A 22,813-nucleotide genomic window follows, 5' to 3' on the forward strand; every position below is an offset into this window, starting at 1 on the left:
CACACGCGCACACACACGCGCGTACACACACGCGCGCACACACACGCGCACACACACACGCGCACACACACGCACACACGCACACACACACGCGCACACACACACGCGCACACACACGCGCACACACGCACATACACGCACACACACGCGCACACACACGCGCACACGCACACGCGCACACACACGCGCACACACACGCGCTCACACACATGCGCACACACACACGCGCACACACACGCGCTCACACACATGCGCACACACACATGCGCACACACACACGCGCACACACACGCGCACACACACACGCGCACACACACACGCGCACACACACGCGCACACACACGCGCACACACACGCGCACACACATACACACGCACACACACGCGCACATACACGCACACACACGCGAGTGTAAGTAAGACATTGGAGGGGATGCGTGGGGAAGAATTTGTGGTTCTGGAGAGCGGTGGGGAGGGGTGGTGAGAGATTAATTCTAGTCGGGTGGTGATAGGGGTGTTGTCTGATTGTGATGGTGATGGTTTGGTTGTAGGTGGTTGAAGGTTATTATGGTGTCAGTGTTTGTGGTGATAGTGTTAGGGGTAGTGTGTCATGGGATAGAACTGGATGTAGGGATAGAGATATGGATAGTGCTAGGGGTATGTGAAACGAGGGCAGTGTTAGGGGTGGGGACCCCACATCCATTACCATCCTGAAGGGAAAGAACGGCGATCCAATCTCCGACTCGCAAGAACAGGTTTGCAGGTTCCCTGCACCGTGGACGAGCGGGAAAGGCAGCAGTCACCACGCGGTGAGCCGGCGCTACCAACCATACACGTGGGAGCAAACCGGAGCATCTGGAGTGTTACCCCCGCGCATGCGAGGGGGTAACTCTCTATCCCACACCGATGTAATAGTCCGCATAGGCTGGAAACCGCCTTCTCGTGGCCACTCACGGTAGAGCACCTCTTCGACACGCACGGGAAGGGAGATTCACAACATTTGCGTGATCCGCCAACCCTCGCTGCCTGGATCACAGGCCACGTGCATAGCCATCCCCGCCCGGGCTTGATCGTCCTTGTTCAGATTCGAGAATCGATTGCGACATCGCATGTCAGTGCTGCCACTCTCGTGGCTTTCGGTTTCACGTGACTCGCACGAAGAGAAATAAATCGATCCTCTGTGGGAGCGATGCACAACTGCCATGTATTGCAAGTGTCGTCTGTGTTGGTGCTTGCTATGACTGCGGCTACTGGGGTTGGATTCCCAGCCTGGTATCTGAATCGACCCTGAGGCTCTCCTCCGTCGAGTCATCCTGAACTGTAGTGGTGTTGACTCTACCGCCCCCTTGCGTGCAATGTGCCGCTCTTAATCGGTGCTTGCAAACATCACTTGACCCAAAATGAATATGACCATAAGGGGATATTTGTTTTGTATGTGTGTTTATGCGGGGCGCCGCGGTGGTGAGATGTTATTTACCTCGCCTCGTATACAGGAGGTCTTGGGTTCGACCCCAACCTTGGCGCATGTATATTTGTAGTTTGCGTGTCCTCCCCATGGTCGTGTGCATGTTCCCTCCACATTTAGAAACACGCGTTTAGCGTATTTGGCTGCTATTCATGTCCACGTGATAAGCCACTTCGCTGAGCTGTCACGTGTGCTCAGGTCGCTTATGAAAAAGAGCTGTATAGCTCAGTGGGTCTTACCTGGTAAAATAAACATGTATTTTTATTTTATATGTGCGTGGTTGGCGCACTGCGATATGATCCACGCCACCAGAGTTCGACTCCCGGTTATGACCAATAAGAGTGGCTAATATTTGAGCTGGTCCTGGGCCTCCCATTGGTCGACTTAAACAGCCCCTCGCATGCTGTGCCAACCTTCATAGGTGCTCGCTAACAGCACTTGTCCCAACAGCACATCACAGGCTGTGCGGGGAATCGTTGTCTATGAGTATGCGTGGGTGTGGTGGGAGGCAGTCGCCCTCCAACAACAACGGAGACGGAGGACAGAGGAGTGACGCTCACAACAACGAGCGGAGCGCCGGGTGGCTAAACCGCAGCAAGTTGGCACAGTAGGGGGCACAGGTGGAGCATCGTCTCAGTCAACAACTCGTGACACCTGGATATGTGCCGTGACCTCCTGCGGGCGAGCTTTCCACACTTCACGTGATCGCCTCGAGGTGCACCTAGCCTGGCACAAAGCGCCGGGGTGACGTCACCGCCACCTGCGAAAGGCGGTTGTTGTATGTCACATATATACATACACACGTGAACATGTGTTTAGCGCGTGTCTGCGCATGCGTGTGTGTGTGTCTGTCGCTTGCGAGTCGCTCATCGCTCCGTGCGTTTTGACGCATTGACTATGCAAGCTCACGAATCACTCACGCATCACCCACGCATCACCCACGCATCACCCACGCATCACACACGCATCACCCACTCATCACCCACGCATCACCCACGCATCACCCACGAATCACTCACGCATCACCCACGCATCACCCACGCATCACACACGCATCACCCACGCACGGCTGTGATCCAGCGCTGTCGAGGCAGCAGCGAGGGTTGGTGGATCACTGGACACACACACACGCACACACACACGCACGCACACACACACACACGCGCACACACGCACGCACACACACACACGCACACACACACGCACATACACACGCACACACACACGCGCACACACACACGCGCACACACACGCACACACACACGCACAGACGCACACACACGCACACACACACGCACACACACACACGCACACGCACACACACGCGCACACACACGCACACACACACACACGCACATACACACGCACACACACACGCACATACACACGCACATACACACGCACACACACACGCGCACACACACGCGCGCACACACACGCACACACACACACGCACAGACGCACGCACGCACACACACAGATGTTGTGAAAGGCCCTTCTCCGTGGGCGTCCGTACCCTGGCTCGCCAGGAGGTGCCGGCGGTCCAGCAAACCTGTGGACTCCCATCCGTGCCACCTGTATGGGATCGAGCAGTGGTTCTTCTTCACCTCGGGTGATACGCAGCCCCTGGGGTTGCGAGAAGATTCCCTTTCGGGGGGGGGGGGGGTGGTGCGAGGCACGGGCAAATTTTTTTAGGTAATTCATGGAAACACAAATTAAGCACGGGGCACGTATGTTACACTTTGTTTCATCAAACCCGATGTATTTATTAAAATAGTAAAAAAATAAAATTACGATTTGGAACCAAAGGCGTGCAGGGCTGCGTTTAGCAAAATGTTAATAATCACGAGGACCGAGAGTTGCGCTCCCTCCTCGCACGCGTGGCTTTTTCTCCAGGTGCTCTGATCTCCACCCACGTGTAAATATTCCTGAGTTCGCCGACAACACCCTCACGTATAGAGGACCGCAGAGCTCGGGAAATGGTTGGTAGCGCCGGCTCATCGCGTGTCTCGCCCGCGTCCTTCCGTGTCTGCGGACTCCTCCTCGTGTCCCTGAGTTATTCTGTCAATCTGCAGCGGCGCGTTACACGTAGGGAATTATTATGTATTATTTATGATTAGCATTCGCGAGAAAATACAACTGTGTTATTCTGGGGGCGGGGGGGGGGGGTCGCTGCATCCAATGCCTTGAACGGAATCTGCTGTGAGTCAAGCGCGCGGGTGATGGGGTGAGCTGGGGGAGAAGTTAACACCGACAGAGCCGAGCTTAGCGACACAGCAGGGGTGTAGAAGGATGAGGAGGGAGATGAGGAGGAGGAGGAGGGGGGGCTGGAACGTGGCCAGGTACTTGATGTATTGCGCCGCGGGAGCCGATGACGGCACGGGAATTTGGGGCGAAATCGCGTGAAGATGTTGGTGAGGTCAGAATCAGGCGCCTTGACCTGTGTGTGTGTCAGTGAGAGTGTGTGTGTGTGTCAGTGAGAGTGTGTGTGTGTGTGTCAGTGAGAGTGTGTGTGTGTGTGTCAGGGAGTGTGTGTGTGTGTGTGTCAGTAACGAGTGTGTGTGTGTGTCAGTGAGAGTGTGTGTGTGTGTGTCAGTGAGAGTGTGTGTGTGTCAGTGGGTGTGGGGAGCGGTAGTGTAGCGGTTAGCGATACGCTGCTCTACGAACCTAGCGACCCGGGTTCGATTCCCGCTCACGGCCAACACCAGTGACGATTATCTGAACCCGGTCATGGGCCTCCCCTAGGTCGACTCAGCCTCTAATGAGTACCTGGTGCGGTGTGTAAACATTGTTAATGTGGAGACAAAGGCGGTCGGGCGTGCTGCTGGCCACCCACTTCCTCGTGTGCCATGCGGGCATTCATAGCTGCTCGCTCATAGCGCGTGCTCCTTAAGTCTGTTCAAGCTATACGTGCGGTGTTTGTCCTCGTTGTCATCAATGCGCGTATCACCAGGGTGTGCCACAGTCCACACACCATTTCAATATTCATTCTCACGCCATGTCGCGTTGAAACAAGCCAGTAAGTATAAATGTGTCGTAACCCTCCACCACCCGACACAGCCAATTATTAAGGGATTTGTCACGTAAACAGAACGGCAAATAGTTACTACTTCAGCCAACCGGTGTGTTGGAGAGTAAATCCACAACATTCACAAATCCCTAACTAATTGGCTGTGTCGGGTGGTGGATGGTTACGACACATTTATACTTACGCTAACTAACCCAAAAATCTTTATGAACCAGTAAAGTGTTGCTATTGTTACACGAGTTTACCCATTCAGTACCATGACTCTTTATATGTTTGTACGTGCTGTATGTTGAACTTCTTTCATACCGTACGTAGTCAACCGTGCTAATGGAAGGTGCGAGAGTCCTGCCAGGTTTATGCAGTAGGGGCGATGCATATCATTGAATAATTTGCGGGTATTATTTCAAACGTGGAACATTTGTGCCATGACACCGGCACACGTAGTGTCCTTACTCTTGAAAGGTATGTCACGGGATCTTTCATGTCCACTGTTAAGCAGACGGCGCGTAGTATTATTATAATGGTAAATACAACCGCTGTGTTAATCAGGGCGGCCGCTGCAATCGAACCGTGAACCTCTGTAACAAGCGGAGAATGAGGATAGGTTTTCTCCTTTTTTCTGGCAATAAAACAGATGTTAAACACCAAACTAAAACCTTTTACAAGGAATCATGTCTGCATTAACCGTACGCCTTTCGGCGTCCTCTGGTCTAACACAGTTTGAGACGAGGCTCAAAAGAAAGCTGTCTCTGGTGTGGACCAATCAGTTTCAAGGACAATGCATATATTATCAGAGTATGTTTTTTGTTTGCATTCTGACTATTGTAATGTGGTTAATGCAGACATGATTCCTTGTAAAAGGTTTCAGTTTGGTGTTTTAACATCTTAACACCTGTTGTGTTATTCTTGGTTCTTTCGGTAAAGTCACGTAGAAGGAAAATAATAATCTGGCCAACTGCCAAATCGCTGTCCGTGGTGCTGACGTTAGAAAAACCGCCACTTTTTTCAAATTTTCTTTCTGTGGATTTCACACCTGATGATGATTGCTTGTGTTGCAGTCGAAACTTCGTGAGAATTTTTTATTATTTTTATTATTTTATTATTTCCCTTCTACGTGACTTTACCAAAAAACCAAGAATATGAATTCCCTGCAGTCACGAAAGCTTTCAATCAAAAACCTGTTTTGTTGCCAGAAAAAAAGAGGAAAACCTATTCTCATATTTCGGTCCTGGCAAAGGAGGTGCCATGATGAAACGAAGCAGGCTCTGCCGCTGTGTCAACGTCATCTCGCCCGATTTCTTCCACACTCGTGAACTTGATGCGGTGCCAATTCGGATTGCGAACAGGAACAATACCGACGATTGTTTACGCAGGAACGCCGTGCCGAGTCTTAACAACATTTGTGTTGACATCGTCCACTGGAATATTTCGCATTTCCATGAGCGAGCATTTTATTTGAGCGTCCGTGTGGGAGGAGACCGGAGGAACCCCGCAGCACTCACGCGAGGTGGTCACCTCAGCACCGCCATCCCCCTGCCACGCACCACACACCGCTTGTTGTTGTTGTTGTTGTGTTCGTGTGTTGTTGTCCTTCCCCCCGCACATCCGATTAGCACGGTTGGCTATGTACGGTGCGACAGAAATTCTACGTGCGCCGCGCAGCTCCACGCCTACACCAGCCGCCGGCAAGCAGCGGCGGCGGCGGTGGCGGCGGAGACCAATCCAACCACTGCCTCCCAATCAGCGCGCTCTCCAGTCCGATCCGATGCAGTGCCACTCCCTCTCCTCCATCCACCAACTCTCTTCTCGCCCGCTCTCCCTCCGTTGCCTTCGCTTCAATCCCTTGCTCCGCTCCCCCCCTCTCCAACCCCGTGCTCATCTCCCTCCCCCCTCCCCCCCCGTTTGGCCTCCATCCCCTCTTTCCGTCCCCGTATCGCTCCCCTCCCTCCCCCTCATAGCCTCCCTCCCACCCCTGCCCACCCCTCGGCCTCCCTCCCCTTCCTCCTTCCGCTGCTCCCTCCCCCTGCTGCTCCGCTCCCCCGCCCTCTCCCGCGCTGGGTAAAGGGTTAAACCGTCGATTTGCCCGCCTCTCCCGTCGCTCTGCGCGCATCGCTCCCTCTGCGCTCTCGCGGCATCCAAGCGGCGTGGCGGCGCTGCGCGCTGGAAGCGGGACTCCCCGCGTGTCGTCCTCTCCGCAAATTACATTTTGTGTGCCGGTTGTAGTCTTTGTTTTTGTATTACTGGCGGGTTGGAGGAGGAGGTGAGACGAGGTTGGGGGAGGGGAGTAAAGCGCTGCGTTGCTTTTTTTTAGTTTTCTTTAGGCGCGGGCGAAAGCGGAGGTCGCGGGGAGACGCGGAGAGACGTGGAGTGGTGGTCAAATCGACTCCGTCGACACAGAGCGAGACGAGCAGAGAGACAGGCGGACGGGGAGATAGGCGGATGGGCGGATAGGCGGCTCACGGACACTTGTAGGCACACAGGGAGCTAGGACAAGAATACAGACAGGACAGATAGGTAGGACAAGCGAATTGACATTCCGACGGATGAATGGAAGAAGAGACGGACAGACAATAACAATTTGACACAATACGACGTTGACAATTTGTAACATCGTCAATGCATCGATACACGTGCATACGACGGACACACGCTGTGAGTGTACATACCTAAGCGTTTGCCAACTGGACACACAGCCAGATGTACGCACACACACACGGACAACACTCGCAATTCGGACGATGCACGTGCGCATCGGAGGACTCGACAGGTAATCTAGCGCTTTGACAGATGGACAGACGCCAGACACGCGAGACACTTCAAACCGGAGCAAGGCCACACACGCGAGGTGCAAACGAATATTAATTAGTTCAGCCCATAAAGAAGAGGACGCTTTCGTCTGGTCGCGGGGACAGGGCAATTCGCAGCACACCTGCTCCTTCACACCGTACGTGCATACGCACATACACACACACACGCACACACACACGCACACACACACGCACACACGCACACACACGCGCACACGCGGGGGTGGGCATCGGTCCTACCAGCTGCCTCTCGACAACTTGAGCGTGAGACGACGAGCAGAGACGATAACGATCCAAGGGGGAGGAGGAGGAGGAGGCGGGAGGAGGACCAACGACCCCCTCCCAGAGACCCCGATGCCAGCTCTACCCCAGCAGCAGCAGCAGCAGCGGGGCAGCCAAGGCCCCCCACTCCTCTCGTCGGGCGTGGCCAAGGGGGAACGCAGTGGGGCACGGGGGGCCCCCAACTCGCGTTTCGCCTCGGGGCCCGTGGAGGTGAGACAGAGAGAGGGGAGTGAGAGGGTGAGTGTGAGAGATAGTGAGTGTGTGAGTGAGAGTGTGTGTGTGAGAGAGATATTGAGTGTGTGAGAGAGATATTGAGTGAGTGAGAGATTTTGAGTGTGTGAGATATATTGCGTGTGTGAGAGATATTGGGTGTGAGTGTGTGTGAGAGATATTGAGTGAGTGTGTGAGAAATATTGAGTGTGTGTGAGAGATATTGTGTGTGTGAGAGAGATATTGAGTGTGAGTATGTGTGAGAAATATTGAGTGTGAGTGTGTGAGAGAGATATTGAGTGAGTGTGTGTGTGAGATATTGAGTGTGTGTGTGAGAGATATTGAGTGAGTGAGTGTGTGAGAGATATTGAGTGAGTATGAGAGAGATATTGAGTGTGTGTGTGTGAGAGATATTGAGTGAGTATGAGAGAGATATTGAGTGTGTGTGTGAGATATTGAGTGTGAGTGTGTGTGAGAGATATTGAGTGTGTGTGTGTGAGATATTGAGTGAGTGTGTGTGTGAGATATTGAGTGTGTGTGTGAGATATTGAGTGTGTGTGTGAGAGATATTGAGTGAGTGAGTGTGAGAGATATTGAGTGAGTATGAGAGATATATTGAGTGTGTGTGTGAGAGATATTGAGTGAGTATGAGAGAGATATTGAGTGTGTGTGTGTGTGAGATATTGAGTGTGAGTGTGTGTGTGAGAGATATTGAGTGTGTGTGTGTATGTGAGATATTGAGTGAGAGTGTGTGTGAGATATTGAGTGTGAGTGTGTGAGATATTGAGTAAGTGAGTGTGTGAGAGATATTGAGTGTATGTGTGTGTGTGAGTGTGTGAGATATTGAGTGAGTGTGTGTGTGATATATTGAGTGTGTGTGTGAGAGATATTTTGTGAGTGTGTGTGAGAGATATTGAGTGTGTGCGTGTGTGTGTGAGAGATATTGAGTGTGTGTGTGAGAGATATATTGTGTGAGTATGTGTGAGAGATATTGAGTGAGTGTGTGTGTGATATATTGAGTGTGTGTGTGAGAGATATTGTGTGAGTTTGTGTGAGAGATATTGAGTGTGTGCGTGTGTGTGTGAGAGATATTGAGTGTGTGTGTGTGAGAGATATATTGTGTGAGTGTGTGTGAGATATTGAGTGAGTGTGTGTGTGAGAGATATTGAGTGAGTGTGTGTGAGAGATATAGTGTGAGTGTGTGTGTGTGAGAGATATTGAGTGTGTGTGAGAGATATTGAGTGTGTGTGAGATATTGAGTGAGTGTGTGCGTGAGAGATATTGAGTGAGTGAGTGTGTGAGAGAGATATTGAGTGAGAGTGTGTGTGAGAGATATTGAGTGTGAGTTTGTGTGTGAGATATTGAGTGTGAGTGTGTGAGAGATATTGAGTGTGAGTGTGTGTGAGAGAGATATTGAGTGTGTGTGTGAGATAGTGAGTGAGTGTGTGTGGGAGATATCGAGTGAGTGTGTGTGTGAGATATTGAATGTGAGTATGTGAGAGATATTGAGTGTGTGTGTGTGTGAGAGATATTGAGTGTGAGTGTGAGAGATATTGAGTGTGAGTGTGTGAGAGATATTGAGTGTGTGTGTGAGAGATATTGAGTGTGTGTGTGTGAGAGATATTGAGTGAGTGAGTGTGTGTGAGATATTGAGTGTGAGTGTGTGAGAGATATTGAGTGTGTGTGTGTGAGAGATATTGAGTGTGTGTGAGATATTGAGTAGTGAGTGTGTGAGAGATATTGATTGAGTGTGTGTGAGATATTGAATGTGAGTGTGTGAGAGATATTGAGTGTGTGTGTGAGATATTGAGTGTGAGTGTGTGAGAGATATTGAGTGTGTGTGAGATGTTGACTGTGTGTGTGAGAGAGATATTGAGTGTGAGTGTGTGTGAGATGTTAACTGTGTGTGTGTGAGGGGAGCGGTAGTGTAAGTGGTCAGCGCACCACTCAATGAATCCGGCGACCAGAGTTTGATTCCCTGCTCACGACCAATGTCAATGACGGATATTTGATCCGGTCTTGGACTTCCCCTAGGTCGGCTCAGCCTTAAATGAGAACCTGCTGCGGTGTGGCGCTGTGTTGGCCGCCGGCACCCGCGTGTGCCGTGCTTTCTCACAACACTTGCCCAGTTAGTTTGTTGTAGCAGCTTCTGTTTAGCCGAATAGAAATGGCTAAACGGGCGCGGCACGGGATGGAGAAGGGATGGGCTGCCGATGTGGTACAGGAGGATGTGGGGCTGAGTACACTAGACGATGACTGGTGACAACCTCTGTGGAGGAGGTTCATGAAGAACGCTGATGGGGCAGTTGGAGGTAGTCGCCCTCCAACGGAGAGCGACGCTCACAACTACGAGCGGAGCACTGGGCGGCTAATAACGCAGCAAGTTGGCGCAGTGTGTAGCACAGCTGGTGTATCTGCCAGTCATCCCATTGAGTCAACCCATGGCACCTGGGTCTGCCCCCGTTACCTCCTTGCCAGCGGCTTCAATGTGTCACGAGTGGTGCTGCTCTTGGTGCTGGCCTCGTTACAAGATAACCGAGAGGGGGGGGGGGGTGGCAAGAACCGGTAACCGTTTTAAAAAGAGAAAAGCAATTCCAAAAGTCAGACAGCGGAATAATCGTTTCAACTGCGCTGTTCGTAATAAACGCGCAGCTACTTTGCCAATCCACTGTTGGATGAAGGCATCCCAACGCCGCCGTGTGAGGTCCTGGGGAGTTTCTTGGACATACTTTACCGCGCTGGTCAGTGCGGGTTGGTGAAGCGGCGGTGACGAGATGGGTGCCCAGGTTCTGGTAGAGACGTGGGGTCTATCACTCGGTAGAGATGTGGGGTACATCACTCGCCACTGATGTTCACCGCGGCAGCGAATCGAACTCCCGCAAACTCAGGCCCGCCCGTTTCGTAACAGAATCAGAACGTTCATTTATACTGGAGGAGTCCGATGAGCTATAAAGCGCTTTTTGTATTTTCTCACAGACGTCCAGTAGCTAACGGCAGCGTGCGCGCGTGATCCACTGCCTCGCACCCTGCATTGACCCCCTTCAAGAAATCGTCGCCTAACCCCCCCCCCCCCCCGCGGTGCCCAGGCCAAGCCCGCCACGGTGGCCGCGGCGGCTGCGGCCGCGGCGTCAATCACGGCCACGACCAAGATCTCCGACTCACGCCCCGTCTTCGTGAACCTGCGCCGCAAGTGGCTCGTGACGGCCGCCGTCGGGGTGGTGATGGTGCTCGTGCTGCTCATCGCCATCCCCGTGCTCGTCTACTCGAAGCACTCGGCCGCCGCGCACGAGATGCTGGGCACGTGCCGCACGGTGTGCGACCCCCACGCCGCCGCCGCCGCCGGCGCCGCCGCCCGGCCCAGGGACGCGGCGGAACGGGGCCACGCGCTCACGACCCCCACGCTGCAGATGTCGGGGCCGCGCGGGGAGCAGGGCCGCGTGGGCAAAACGGGGCCGCGCGGACCCCAGGGCGAGCCGGGTCCTCCCGGCCCTCGGGGTCCGCAGGGCGAGCGAGGGGTGGCGGGCCCTCCCGGCGCGCTGCTGTCTGGCTCGGGTGCCGTGAGCGTGCCCACCTACTACTCGGCGCCCAAGATCGCGTTCTACGCGGGGCTGCGCAACCCGCACGAGGGCTACGAGGTGCTGCGCTTCGACGACGTCGTCACCAACCTGGGCAACCACTACGACCCGGGCAGCGGCAAGTTCACGTGCTCCATCTCGGGGACGTACTTCTTCACCTACCACGTGCTCATGCGAGGAGGGGACGGCACCAGCATGTGGGCCGATCTGTGCAAGAACGGGCAGGTACGCGGGGAGGGAGGGACAAGAAGGGGGGGTGGGTGGGTAGGGGGGGGGGGGGTACGCGCGCCAGAAGCCGGCGGGACCAATCCGTTAAGGGAGCCTCGGTCGGCGTTGGCGTTGCGAGTGAGTGGTGGGCGCCGAGTCGAGCGGCAGCTTGGTTGGTTGGCACGCGAGAAAGACAACGCAGAATCAGAGTGTGGGTTCATACTGGAAGAATCCGATGAGCTACGAAGCTCTTTTTCACAAATGTCCAGTAGGGTCGGCTCAGAACGTGACAACAACAAACACTACACAAACACGATAGGAGTGCAAAGTGTATGAAAGGTAAACAATTAATTTCAACAATATACACAAATAAAGCGAAACTATTTCTATCTTACCTATTCGCTGGTTACGCAATGTCTAGCACTGTATCGAGACGGTCGCGAGGCCCAATGACCTCTTTATTGATGTCTCGAGGAATAGTAAGTGAAGGAATAAGACATTTCTTGAAACTCCCAACCCCAATCCCGAAGTTCAATCATTCCCAGACACCTCCGGTACAAACGACGCCCTGGGCGTGAGCGAACGAGCGAGCGAGCGAGGTTAATTCCAGAAGAGATGGTTCTCGTGAAAGGGGGTGGGAGACCTTACAATTAGATCCAGATAGACGTGAAGTCGTATAAGCGTCGCAGCGATTGACTATAACGATCTGATATTTCATGTTGTGAGCTACGTTCCACGGCATGCTGAGCGGAGGAGCCCGCTTGTTCCACCCGCGTGAAGGTTTACAACTCGTGGCATTGGCACTTTGCTGGAGTTCCTTGGGTCGGTCCAATATTCGTGGAGGAAATATCAACACCCTTCTCCCACGGGTTGTCCCGACACGGTTGAGAGCGGTCCTCTGTCGCTGGTGCCGAGAGAAGTTGTGGGTTTCAAGAGCACGTGAGCTGATGTTTTGGGACGCACTCCCGGATAGAGCCGACCCGTGATGCACTGCTAGCAGTGGAGGTCACCCGTCCATGGAGGCGAACGAGGGCGGTCGCCTGGGGCGCCAAGTTGCGTGGGGCGCCAAATATGGAGGGAAAAAAATGGAAATTTAATAAAAACGTAGATGCATTGTTTTAATCTCCCCCGTGCGCGTACAGATGGAATATTAATTATAATTAATTTCTCAACATTCCTGAGAATGTATTGGTTGGACAGACTGACAAACCGAATCATTTTGCCTCTGATTTAAAAAAAATACGCTTACAAAAACGTTAAACGGAAATTCGGGGCAACATGTTTCCCAGTTTACCCCCCCAAAAAAGCCTCTCTCAGCCTGGATCTGCCCTTGGGGTTTGGAGGTGAGGACGCCGTTTGCTCGGCTCGCCCTGGGGCGCCAGTCACTCGCAGCTGCTCGTCTCGGGCTCGCCGCCGACAGCACCCACTCACTCACTACCCCGTGCATGCCGAAGGGACATCTACTGACGGTACCGTGCGGTGAATTGAACATGAGCCCAGAGCACAATCGGCTCCTGAGTTGCAGGCTCGCGAGCCTTGTGGGCTGCGTGACGTCCCACGCTGCCCGCCTCGAGTCGGTCCGTGTGCGTCGGCGTGTGAGTGAGTGAGTGAGTACGCGGCTAACACCGGTGATGATTATCCGAAACGGTCCTGGGCCTCCCCTAGGTCTACTCAGCCTCAAATGAGTACTTGGTGCGGTGTGTGAACATCGCCACTAGAGAGATAACGGCGGTCGGGCGTGGTACTGGCCACCCACCCCCTCGTGTGCCGTGTCGGCCTTCAGAGATTCTCGCTCACAGCACTTGCCCCAACAGTCTGTTCAGGCTATACGGGTGATCTTTGTGTGAGTGTGGGGACAATACCAGTGGCGAATATCAATTGATGCTGGGTCTCCCATAGGTCGACTCAGCCTCAAATGAGTACCTAATGTGGTGTGTGAACATCGCCATTAGAGAGACAAAAGCGGTCGGGCGTGGTCCTGGCCAGCCTACCCCCTCGTGTGCCGTGTCGGCCTTCAGAGATTCTCGCGAACAGCACTTGCCCCGACAGTCTGTTCAAGGTTGTATGGGGTGGGTCTTTGTGTGGGCAGAGAAATGGAGCGGTGGCACAGTGGTTAGTTAACTCAATGTGCTACCGATCCCAGCTACCTGAATTCGATTCCTCACCACGGCCAGCAACCACAGGACGCGCGATCTCTGAGCCAGTCATGGGCCTATTCCTCGCTAGATTTCATCCTTGAAAAAAAAAAACAGAGTTCTAGGCTCGATATTTCAAATCACCAGCAATGGGGATACAAAGGTGTCTGGGCCTCGCTCCGACCACTCCGAACCTTCGTGCCGTCGTCAAGAGGCGCTCGCGCGTTGGAAGCAAGCAGCATGTGAAAAGCTATTCGGGGGGGCAAAGGGGACGTCAATATTTTGTATGCGCAGTAAGAATAATATGACAGAGACAAACAATTTATTTGGCTGGCTGACAGACGCAGCTTAGTTTCGGGATGCATCACCGGCAAACTTTGAAGGCACGAGGCGGCACGAACGCGTGCCGAGAGACTAAAGTCTTCCTCGAAGGCTCTGCCGGCTCTCTAATAGAGTTTCACTTTTAAGCTCCCCCGTGCAGAAGCATTAATGCGATGTTTTCAACGCGGCGGTGGAGGAGCGGTGGCGCACCGGTGAGCGCGCTACCACAAGAACCACCGCTGCAACCTGAGTCCTATTCCTGGATAATGTCAGCGGAGAGGGAGATTCGAAGCCGGCGCTGAGCAGGGGCGCTGCGGTATTGGTAAAAGAAGCCCCCAAGGCAAACACGACGTGGGGATGTCTTCATCCAGCAGTAGATTGGCACGGGGCTTTTCACGTAGGCGGAGTTTGGCTTCTCGATTTGGGGTGGGGGTGGCAGTGGTTCGCTTTGTCCCTCACATTAGGAATCGCGCGTGCATGTAGTTAATTAATTAACGTTTAATCTTTACTGTAAACTCCTGAAAATCAATAAATGTGTCAAGTTTGGGGGGAGGGGGCATTGCCCGCCCCTGTGCCCCCCCCCCCCGTGCCCAAACTCCGCCCATGGCTTTACACGACGACTATATTATTAATATATTAAAAATTATTATAATACATATCAATATGATACTATACATTACAAAGGGCGCAGATGAGGACATGTACAAAGCTCACACGCTACACGAAGACACTCATTCATTTGATCGATAACTCCTTAATATATCCATGATAAATGTTTTTTTTAGGGGGTGGGGGGTTTTGATCGCGTAAATATAAATGCGTCGTTGAACCTGCCCACTACCAATTGAATAAGATTTGTCGCGTAGACAAAACGTGTCAATTAGTACCAACTTGAACACGACCGGTCGTGTGTTGGAGTGTTAACAAGTCCGCAACGTTTACAACTCCAGTGCCGCGACGCTTCGCCGGTGATGACAGCCAGCCTCATCAGGTGATGAGCCACAATTGTGAAGAAGCCCTCCTGCCTCGGTCTCAAATAAAGGCAGTGAAAGGTGACGTCGTTACTTTGAGCCTATCAGGTGCGTGTTGAAAAAAATAACAACAACATTCATATATAGAGAGAGGATCGCAGAGCGTTGGTAATTGTTGGTAGGACCGGCTGCTGCTGCCTTCCCAAGAGGGGCAGCCCTCGACTCGCTGCTGCCAGAAACTGGCGCACGAGGGCAGACCCAGGCCGAGGTTTTTTGCTAAACTAGGAAACGTGTTGCCCATAGTTCCCGTTCAGTGTTTTTTTAAGCGTTATTTTTTTTTTAAACAGAGGCATCATTATTCGGTTTGTCCGCCCGTCCGTCCAACCAATAGATTCTCAGAAATGTTAAGAATTAATTATAATTCATATTCCCTTCGTATGCGCACGGGAATTGAAATAATTACATTTCAGTCTTGATTTGAAGCTTTCGTGACTGCAGGAAACCACACTCTTTGGTTCTTTCGGTAAAGTCACGTGGGTGGAAAAATAATAGATCACGACATTTCTATCGCAACACAAGCGATCGTATCACGATTGGCATTGTCTGATGACGATTGCTTGTGTTGCGATCGAAACGTCGTGATCTATTATTTTTCTAATTACATTTTAGTTATTTTCTGCGTATTTTTTTTATTCGTATATTTTTTTATTCGTCTTATTTTATTTGTTTTTTTTATTCGTATTTGTTTATTTGTATATTTCCCCTCGAAATTGGCGCCCCACTTAACTTGCCGCTCTCGGCGACTGCCCTCGTTCGCCTCTATGGACGGGAGGCCGCCCCTCGGTCTCAATCGTCTGCGGTGCCTCTGAGTCGTCCTCTCTCTCCCTCTCTCTCTCCCTCTCTCTCTCTTCCTCTCTGTCTCCTCTCGTCTCTCTGAGCGTGAGCCGATATCCTGCGTCGACCGCGCAGCGTTACAAGTTGACATGATTCAGACCATGTTTTTTGGGTCTTTCGGTAAAGTCACGTAGAACACAAAAAATTACAAAAAAACTACGACGTAAAGTCACGTAGTTCTACGTGACTTTACCGAAAGACCCAAAGTAGATGAATTCCTGCAGCCACGAAAGCTTTAATTCAAGATGATTCAGACCACTTCGTATGAATGTTACACCTGGCATTCTGTCCGGTGTGGTGCCTTGGCTTTGGAAAGGCCAGATCCCAATGGTCAACCAGCGGTGTACGTTACACTAATACTGCTGTTGGTTCAGTGACAGATGTCTATTATTCTGAGATTACATCGTTGTGTGTGAGTCGTGTTTGTTCGTTGTTTGATAATTGTTTTGGTTAGTTGTTTATAAGTTAGTTTAACACGTAGGCTTTCGCGACCAATGTTATTCATAATCAACGTTTTTGGGTTTAGATCGCGTTTATTTATAAATGTGTCGTAACCCTCCACCACCCGACACGCCAATCAGTAAAAAATGTGTCACGTGTGTGTGTACACGTATTCCACGTGTGTGTACACGTGGAATACGTGTGTATGTGCACGTGTTCCACGTGTGTGTGTGCACGTGTTTATAAGTTGTTTGTTAGTCGTGTTCGTGAGTTCTTTGCTAGTTGATTGTTGCGTGTGTTAGTTGTGTGTGTTAGTTGGGTGTGTTAGTTGTTTGTCAGTTGTGTGTTAGTTGTGTGTTTTAGATGTTTGGTAGTTGTGTTAGTTGGTTTGCAATATCCCTTAAGGACCCTGTACTCGTCCTCTGTTTATGTTTTTGGTCTGTGTTTTATTTCTGTACTCACGGCCCCCACGGATCTCCCTTGCAATAGCCGTGCAACCAATACAATCAAACTCAAGGAATTAGCACAGCACCATCCATCATCAAACAAAAATCGCGCTCCATAAAAATCCCAGTTCGTGTTGTGAGCGTGGTTGCACAAACAACAACAACAACAATGTAGCCCGCGTTAAACGAAAGCCCATTCAAATAAAGTTTGAGATCTCAGCGTGTGTGTGTACACGTATTCCACGTGTGTGTACACGTGGAATACGTGTGTGTGTGCACGTGTTCCACGTGTGTGTGTGCACGTGTTCCACGTGTGTGTGTGTACACGTGTTCCACGTGTGTGTGTGTACACGTGTTCCACGTGTGTGTACACGTGGAATACATGTGTGTGTGCACGTGTTCCACGTGTGTGTGTGTGTGCACGTGTTCCACATGTGTGTGTGTACACGTGTTCCACGTGTGTGTGTACACGTGTTCCACGTGTGTATGTACACGTGTTCCACGTGTGTGTGTACACGTGTTCCACGTGTGTGTGTACACGTGTTCCACGTGTGTATACAGTGGTCCACGTGTGTGTGTGTACACGTGTTCCACGTGTGTGTGCACGTGTTCCACGTGTGTGTTTACACGTATTCCACGTGTGTGTGCACGTGTTCCACGTGTGTGTGTACACGTGTTAAACGTGTGCATGTGCGCGCGCTCTACGTGACGTTCATTGCTTATCGCGTCGCATGTGACGTGTTTAACAATCATCGGGCGAGTGCAGCGTGTAACGGAGTAATTTTTATTTATTTAATCGGTGAACACGGCAAGACGTCGCGTTGTGGTGGATGGCGAGGACTGCAGTTTGGGAGGCGCTGCGGTCGATCCGATAGAGGCGGAAGAGAAGGGAGTCCGCATTTTTGCTGTGCCGCCGTCTCCTGGCAAGTCAGGGTATTGCCTCCTCCTCCTCAACGCCCGCGGGAAGGAAGATTGACGACCTTCCACGTGGTGATCCACCAACCCTCGCTGCCGGCACAGTGCTGCATTCCAGCCACGGCCCTCCCTCGTGTCGTCTTGATCGAACACCAGAGAGAGACACTGGCATGGAGGTCCCATGATGTAGCTGCTCACCCCAAGCTCTCAATGACCTGATAGTGGCATTGTCTTTGTGCTGTTCGCCTTTTGGCGTCGTCCTCTGGTCTGACACTGTTAGTGAGACGAGGCTCTAAAGAAAGCTGTCTCGGGTGTGGACCAATCAGTTTCAAAGACGATGCATCATCATATACTGCCGGAGCATGTTTTTTTGTTCGCATGTTCACCACGAGTAAGTGTGGTGAATGCAGACATGATTCCTTGCGAAATGTTTCTGTTTGGTGTTTTAACATCTTAACATCCTCCTGTTTGATTGCCAGCAAGGGTTAAAACCTATTCTTATTTTGTTGATACTGGCCAGGGAGGTCCCATGATGAACCAGAGAGAAACTACGATGTGAGTACAGAGACTGACACACCGACAGGCTGATTTAGACACGGATTTAGACACGGAGAGGCATACGCACAGACTGACAGAAACGCCGAGAGACAGACAAAGACTGACAGAGACGCAACAACAACAACCGTTGTTCGTCGCCACTAAGTGGTGGTGACGTCACCACGGCGCGTGTGCCAGGCCAGGTGCACCTCGAGGCCACGTGAAGTGTCGAAGGCTCGGTGACAGGAGGTCACGGGACAGGCTCTGTAGGTGCCATATAGGTTGACTGGCAGATATAGACATGGACAGATACACGAGCAGATAGACACAAGATACAGATCCCCTATAGATTTCACATATTCTTGGGGCAAGTGATGTTAGTGAGCACCTATGAAGGCCAGCAAGGCACACCAGGGGGGTTGGACAGCACCACACCCGATCGCCTTTGTCTCCCCAGTGACGATGTTTACAATTTGCACCGGGTACTCATTTGAGGCTGAGTCGACTTAGGGGAGGCCCACTCGCGGTTCATATAATCGTCACTGGTGAGCGGTGAATCGAACTCGGGTCGTCGGAGTTCGTAGTGCAGCGCGCTAACCACTGAGCCACCGTTCCCCAGCACCACACACACACACACACTGACTAAGAGGCATGCAGATACACAGACAAGATACCTCTAGAGATGCACACACACAGACTGATAGAGACATACATACAAAGGACTGACAGACATAGAGACACACGCAGATGAACATACGCAGGCTGACAGGCACTGCGGATCGATGGCACCGTGTGTGTGCGCGCGCACGTTGTGTGTTTTGTGGAATATTGTGCTCCATTGAGCGGCTGTACGCGTGATCTTTGATGGAGAGGTCAAAAAGTTAAGGGCGTCTCTGTGGTGCAATTGATCTGCGCCCACATAAGTTACAGATCGATTCCACTACACCGCACAACCCTGTGTGTGTGTCTCTCCGCGTCTGCCCCATCTCTCTCTGCCTCTCTGAAGAATTTGCTGTCGCATTAAAGTGATTCTATTTTTTTTCATGTCCAACTCGAAGAACAAAACACAGATCCCACTTGTAGTTATTTTTGTTTGTTTTTAAACAGACTTGTTGGGATAAGTGTTGTTTGCGAGCATCTATTAAGGCCGGCACGGCACGCGAGGGAATGATTGGGCAGTACCTCGCCTTGCTGCCTTTGTCTCCCCAGCGCTGGCGTTATCACACCGCACCAGGTACTACTCATTTAAGGGCTGAGTCAACCTAGGGAAGGGCCAGGACCGGTTCAGACATTCGTCGCTGAGTCACATGCACAGTCACATAATACGCGCACACAACAACAAACAACAACGAAGTACTTCTGTATATCCAATACAAGCTGTTGAGGCACGTGTGGTTAGCGAGCACCTATGAGCATTGCGTACTGCACTGTGAACGCTACTGTTCGGTTAGCGAGCACTGATGTTCGGTTAGCGAGCACCTATGAGCATTGCGTACTTCACTGTGAGCGCTACTCGGCAGGCAGCTGTGTTCGGTTAGCGAGCACTGATGTTCGGTTAGCGAGCACCTATTGGCATTGCGTACTGCACTGTGAACGCTACTGTTCGGTTAGCGAGCACTGATGTTCGGTTAGCGAGCACATATGAGCATTGTGTACTTCACTGTGAGCGCTACTCGGCAGGCAGCTGTGTTTGTGCGGTGCATCGCGCGGTGGGTGACCGCGCGGGTCCCTACGACGCGATTTCGCTCGGTGCGGCGCTTTGTGTTTTTTTGTTGGGAACGCATCTCATGCTGCACGAACCGCCCGACAGAGCCCCATTGGCAAGGTGCTGCCACGTAAACAAACCGTGCCGGTGCGTTGGGGGAGGAGAAGCCCCCACCGCGTTCACTATGTTAAGTGCGAGACCGTTCCGCTGGTCATTACAGCAACAACAGCAGCAACAACAGCAACAACAACAGCAACAACAGCCAGCTTCATCAGGCTATGAGCTAGGAATTGTGAACCACATCGTCCACCGCTCTCGCCCCCCCCCCGCAGGTGCGTGCGAGCTCCATCGCGCAGGACGCCGACCAGAACTACGACTACGCCAGCAACTCGGTGATCCTGCACCTGGACGCGGGCGACGAGGTCTACGTGAAGCTGGACGGCGGCAAGGCGCACGGGGGCAACACCAACAAGTACTCAACCTTCGCTGGCTTCATCGTCTACGCCGACTGACCGCGGAGCGGGCGGGCGAGCGGGCGGCTACTCCGGCGAATGTGCGCTCGTGTGTGTGTGGTGATGATGATGATGTGTGTGGTGGTGATGATGTGTGGTGATGATGATTTGTGTGGTGGTGGTGGTGATGTGTGTGTGTGTGAAAGAGCGCGAGATCGTGTGTGTGTGGTGGTGATTATGATGATGTGTGTGTGGTGGTGATGATGATGTGTGTGGTGGTGGTGATGTGTGTGTGTGAAAGAGCGCGAGATCGTGTGTGTGTCGTCGTGATGATGATTATGTGTGTGGTGATGATGATGTGTGTGGTGGTGGTGATGTGTGCGTGTGTGTGTGAGAGAGCGCGAGATCGTGTGTGTGTGGTGGTGATGTGTGTGTGTGGGGTGATGGGGGAGCAGTCGTGTAGTGATCAGCGCACTCTCGCTACGAAACCCAGCGAACCGAGTTCGATTCCCGCTCACGGCCACTAACACCGGCGACGATTATGTGAACCGGTTCTGGGCCTCCCCTAGGTTGACTCAGCCTCAAACGAGTACGTGGTTCGGTGTGTAAAACATCGCCACTGGGGAGACAAATGCGGCCGGGAGTGTTGCTGGCCAACCACCCCCTCGTGTGCGGTGCCGGCCTTCATAGGTGCTCGCTAGCAGCACTTGCCCCTACAGTCTGTTAAGGCTATACGGGGGATCTTTGTCTATGTGGTGGTGATGATGAGGATATGTGTGGATGTGTGTTTGGGGGGGGGCATAGGAGACCGGTAGTGTAGTGGTGAGCGCACTCACACTACGAAATCCGGCGACCCGAGTTTGAATCCCGCTCACGGCCGAACCCGGTATCGATTATCTGAAACGGTCCTGGCTCTCCCCCAGGTCGACTGGGCCTCAAATGAGTGCCTGATGTGTAAATATCGTCGCTCGGGAGACAAAGGCGGCCGTGGGTGGGTCTGGCTACAGCACCCCCTCTTGGGCCGTGCCGGATTTTCATCGGTCGTGCTCGCTAACAGCACTTGCCCCAAAAGTATGTAAAGGCTATACGGGTGAACTTTGTCTTGGTACCTGGCACATGTGCCGTGGCAAAAGGCGGTTGTTCGCTGATATCGTGTCTCTTTAGATGTGACAGAATGTGAATATGTTGTGAGTGCGTGAGGCGGTGAGTGTGTGTGAGTGTGTGTGAGTCAGTGTGTGTGAGTGTGTGTGTGAGTATGTGTGTGTGTACGTGTGTGTGAGTGAGTGAGTGTGTGAGTGTGAGTAAGTGTGTGTGAGTGTGAGTGAGTGTGTGAGTGAGTGTGTGAGTGAGTGTGAGCAAGTGTGTGTGAGTGTGAGTGAGTGTGTGAGTGAGTGTTAGTGAGTGTGTGTGAGTGAGTGAGTGTGTGAGTGTGAGTAAGTGTGTGTGAATGTGAGTGAGTGTGTGTGTGAGTGTGAGTAAGTGTGTGTGAGTGAGTGTGTGTGTGAGTGTGAGTAAGTGTGTGTGAGTGTGAGTGAGTGTGTGAGTGAGTGTGAGTAAGTGTGTGTGAGTGTGAGTGAGTGTGTGAGTGAGTGTTAGTGAGTGTGTGTGAGTGAGTGTGAGTGTGTCTCGTGGGGAGCGGGAGTGTAGCGGTCAGCGCGCTGCGCTACGAACCCCGGCGACCCGAGTTCGCTTTCCGCTCACGTCCAACACCGGTGACGATTATCTGACCGGGTCCTGGGCCTTGCCTAGGTCGACTCAGCCTCAAATGAATACCTGGTGAGGAGTGTGTAAACATCGCCACTGGGGAGACAAAGGCGGCCGGGCGTGGTGCTGGCCACCCACCCCCTCGTGTGCCGGACGTGTGTGTGTGGACGTGTGTGGGTGCGGACGTGTGTGTCGGTTGCGTAACGCTGTGTGGAAGCTACCTGGTCTGTCGCTCCGCACGAAGCTTCAGGTCTTCTCGGCCACGGTCATTCCCTCCCTTCTCTACGCTTGCGAGACGTGGACCCCCCTGGTGGAGCATCTTCGCCGGTTGGAAACATTTAGGCTGGCCTGCCTACGATCCATCCTGGGTTTAACCAGGCTGGATTGTGTGAGGAGCTCACAAATCCTTGAAAGATCTGGGCAAAGTCCCATCAGTGAGCTCCTCCGGCAGGCAAGGCTGCGTTGGCTGGGTCATGTAGCCCGCATGCCCAGCCACCGCATGCCTAAACAGCTTTTGTTCGGCCGGATCGAGGGGGCTAGACGGGCGCGGCACGGGCTGGAGAAGAGATGGAGTGATGTGGTACAGGAGGACGTGGAGCTGAGTGGACTTGCCGATGACTGGTACCAGCGGTGTCAAGATCGGCCTCAGTGGAGGAGGCTCGTGAAGGACGCTACTGGGCAGTTGGAGGCAGTCGCCCTCCAACAACAACGGAGGGCGG

At 52.5% G+C, this 22,813-nt stretch overlaps 1 protein-coding gene across 1 annotated transcript; it reads left to right on the forward strand.

Annotated features, from left to right (window-relative positions):
* The first annotated feature begins 6,571 nt into the window (after nt 1-6,571).
* On the forward strand, nt 6,572-22,144 carry LOC133345787 (complement C1q-like protein 3). Its single transcript, XM_061556757.1, has 3 exons — nt 6,572-7,791; nt 10,878-11,591; nt 20,271-22,144. The coding sequence occupies exons 1-3, from the start codon at nt 7,654-7,656 to the stop codon at nt 20,448-20,450; spliced, it is 1,032 nt and encodes a 343-aa protein (XP_061412741.1). The 5' UTR covers nt 6,572-7,653; the 3' UTR covers nt 20,451-22,144.
* Nucleotides 22,145-22,813: the final 669 nt, after the last annotated feature.

The sequence above is a fragment of the Lethenteron reissneri genome, chromosome 23 (genome assembly GCF_015708825.2).
Source record: "Lethenteron reissneri isolate LAM-NWPU_2019-01 chromosome 23, ASM1570882v1, whole genome shotgun sequence".
NCBI classification, from domain to species: domain Eukaryota; kingdom Metazoa; phylum Chordata; class Hyperoartia; order Petromyzontiformes; family Petromyzontidae; genus Lethenteron; species Lethenteron reissneri.

Bases quoted from the DNA above. Each gene is read 5' to 3' on its own strand.
- LOC133345787 (XM_061556757.1), top strand. From the start codon at position 7,654: ATGCCAGCTCTACCCCAGCAGCAGCAGCAGCAGCGGGGCAGCCAAGGC. The intron at 7,792-10,877 runs GTGAGACAGAGA...CGCGGTGCCCAG, and splicing joins TCGCCTCGGGGCCCGTGGAG to GCCAAGCCCGCCACGGTGGC. The intron at 11,592-20,270 runs GTACGCGGGGAG...CCCCCCCCGCAG, and splicing joins ATCTGTGCAAGAACGGGCAG to GTGCGTGCGAGCTCCATCGC.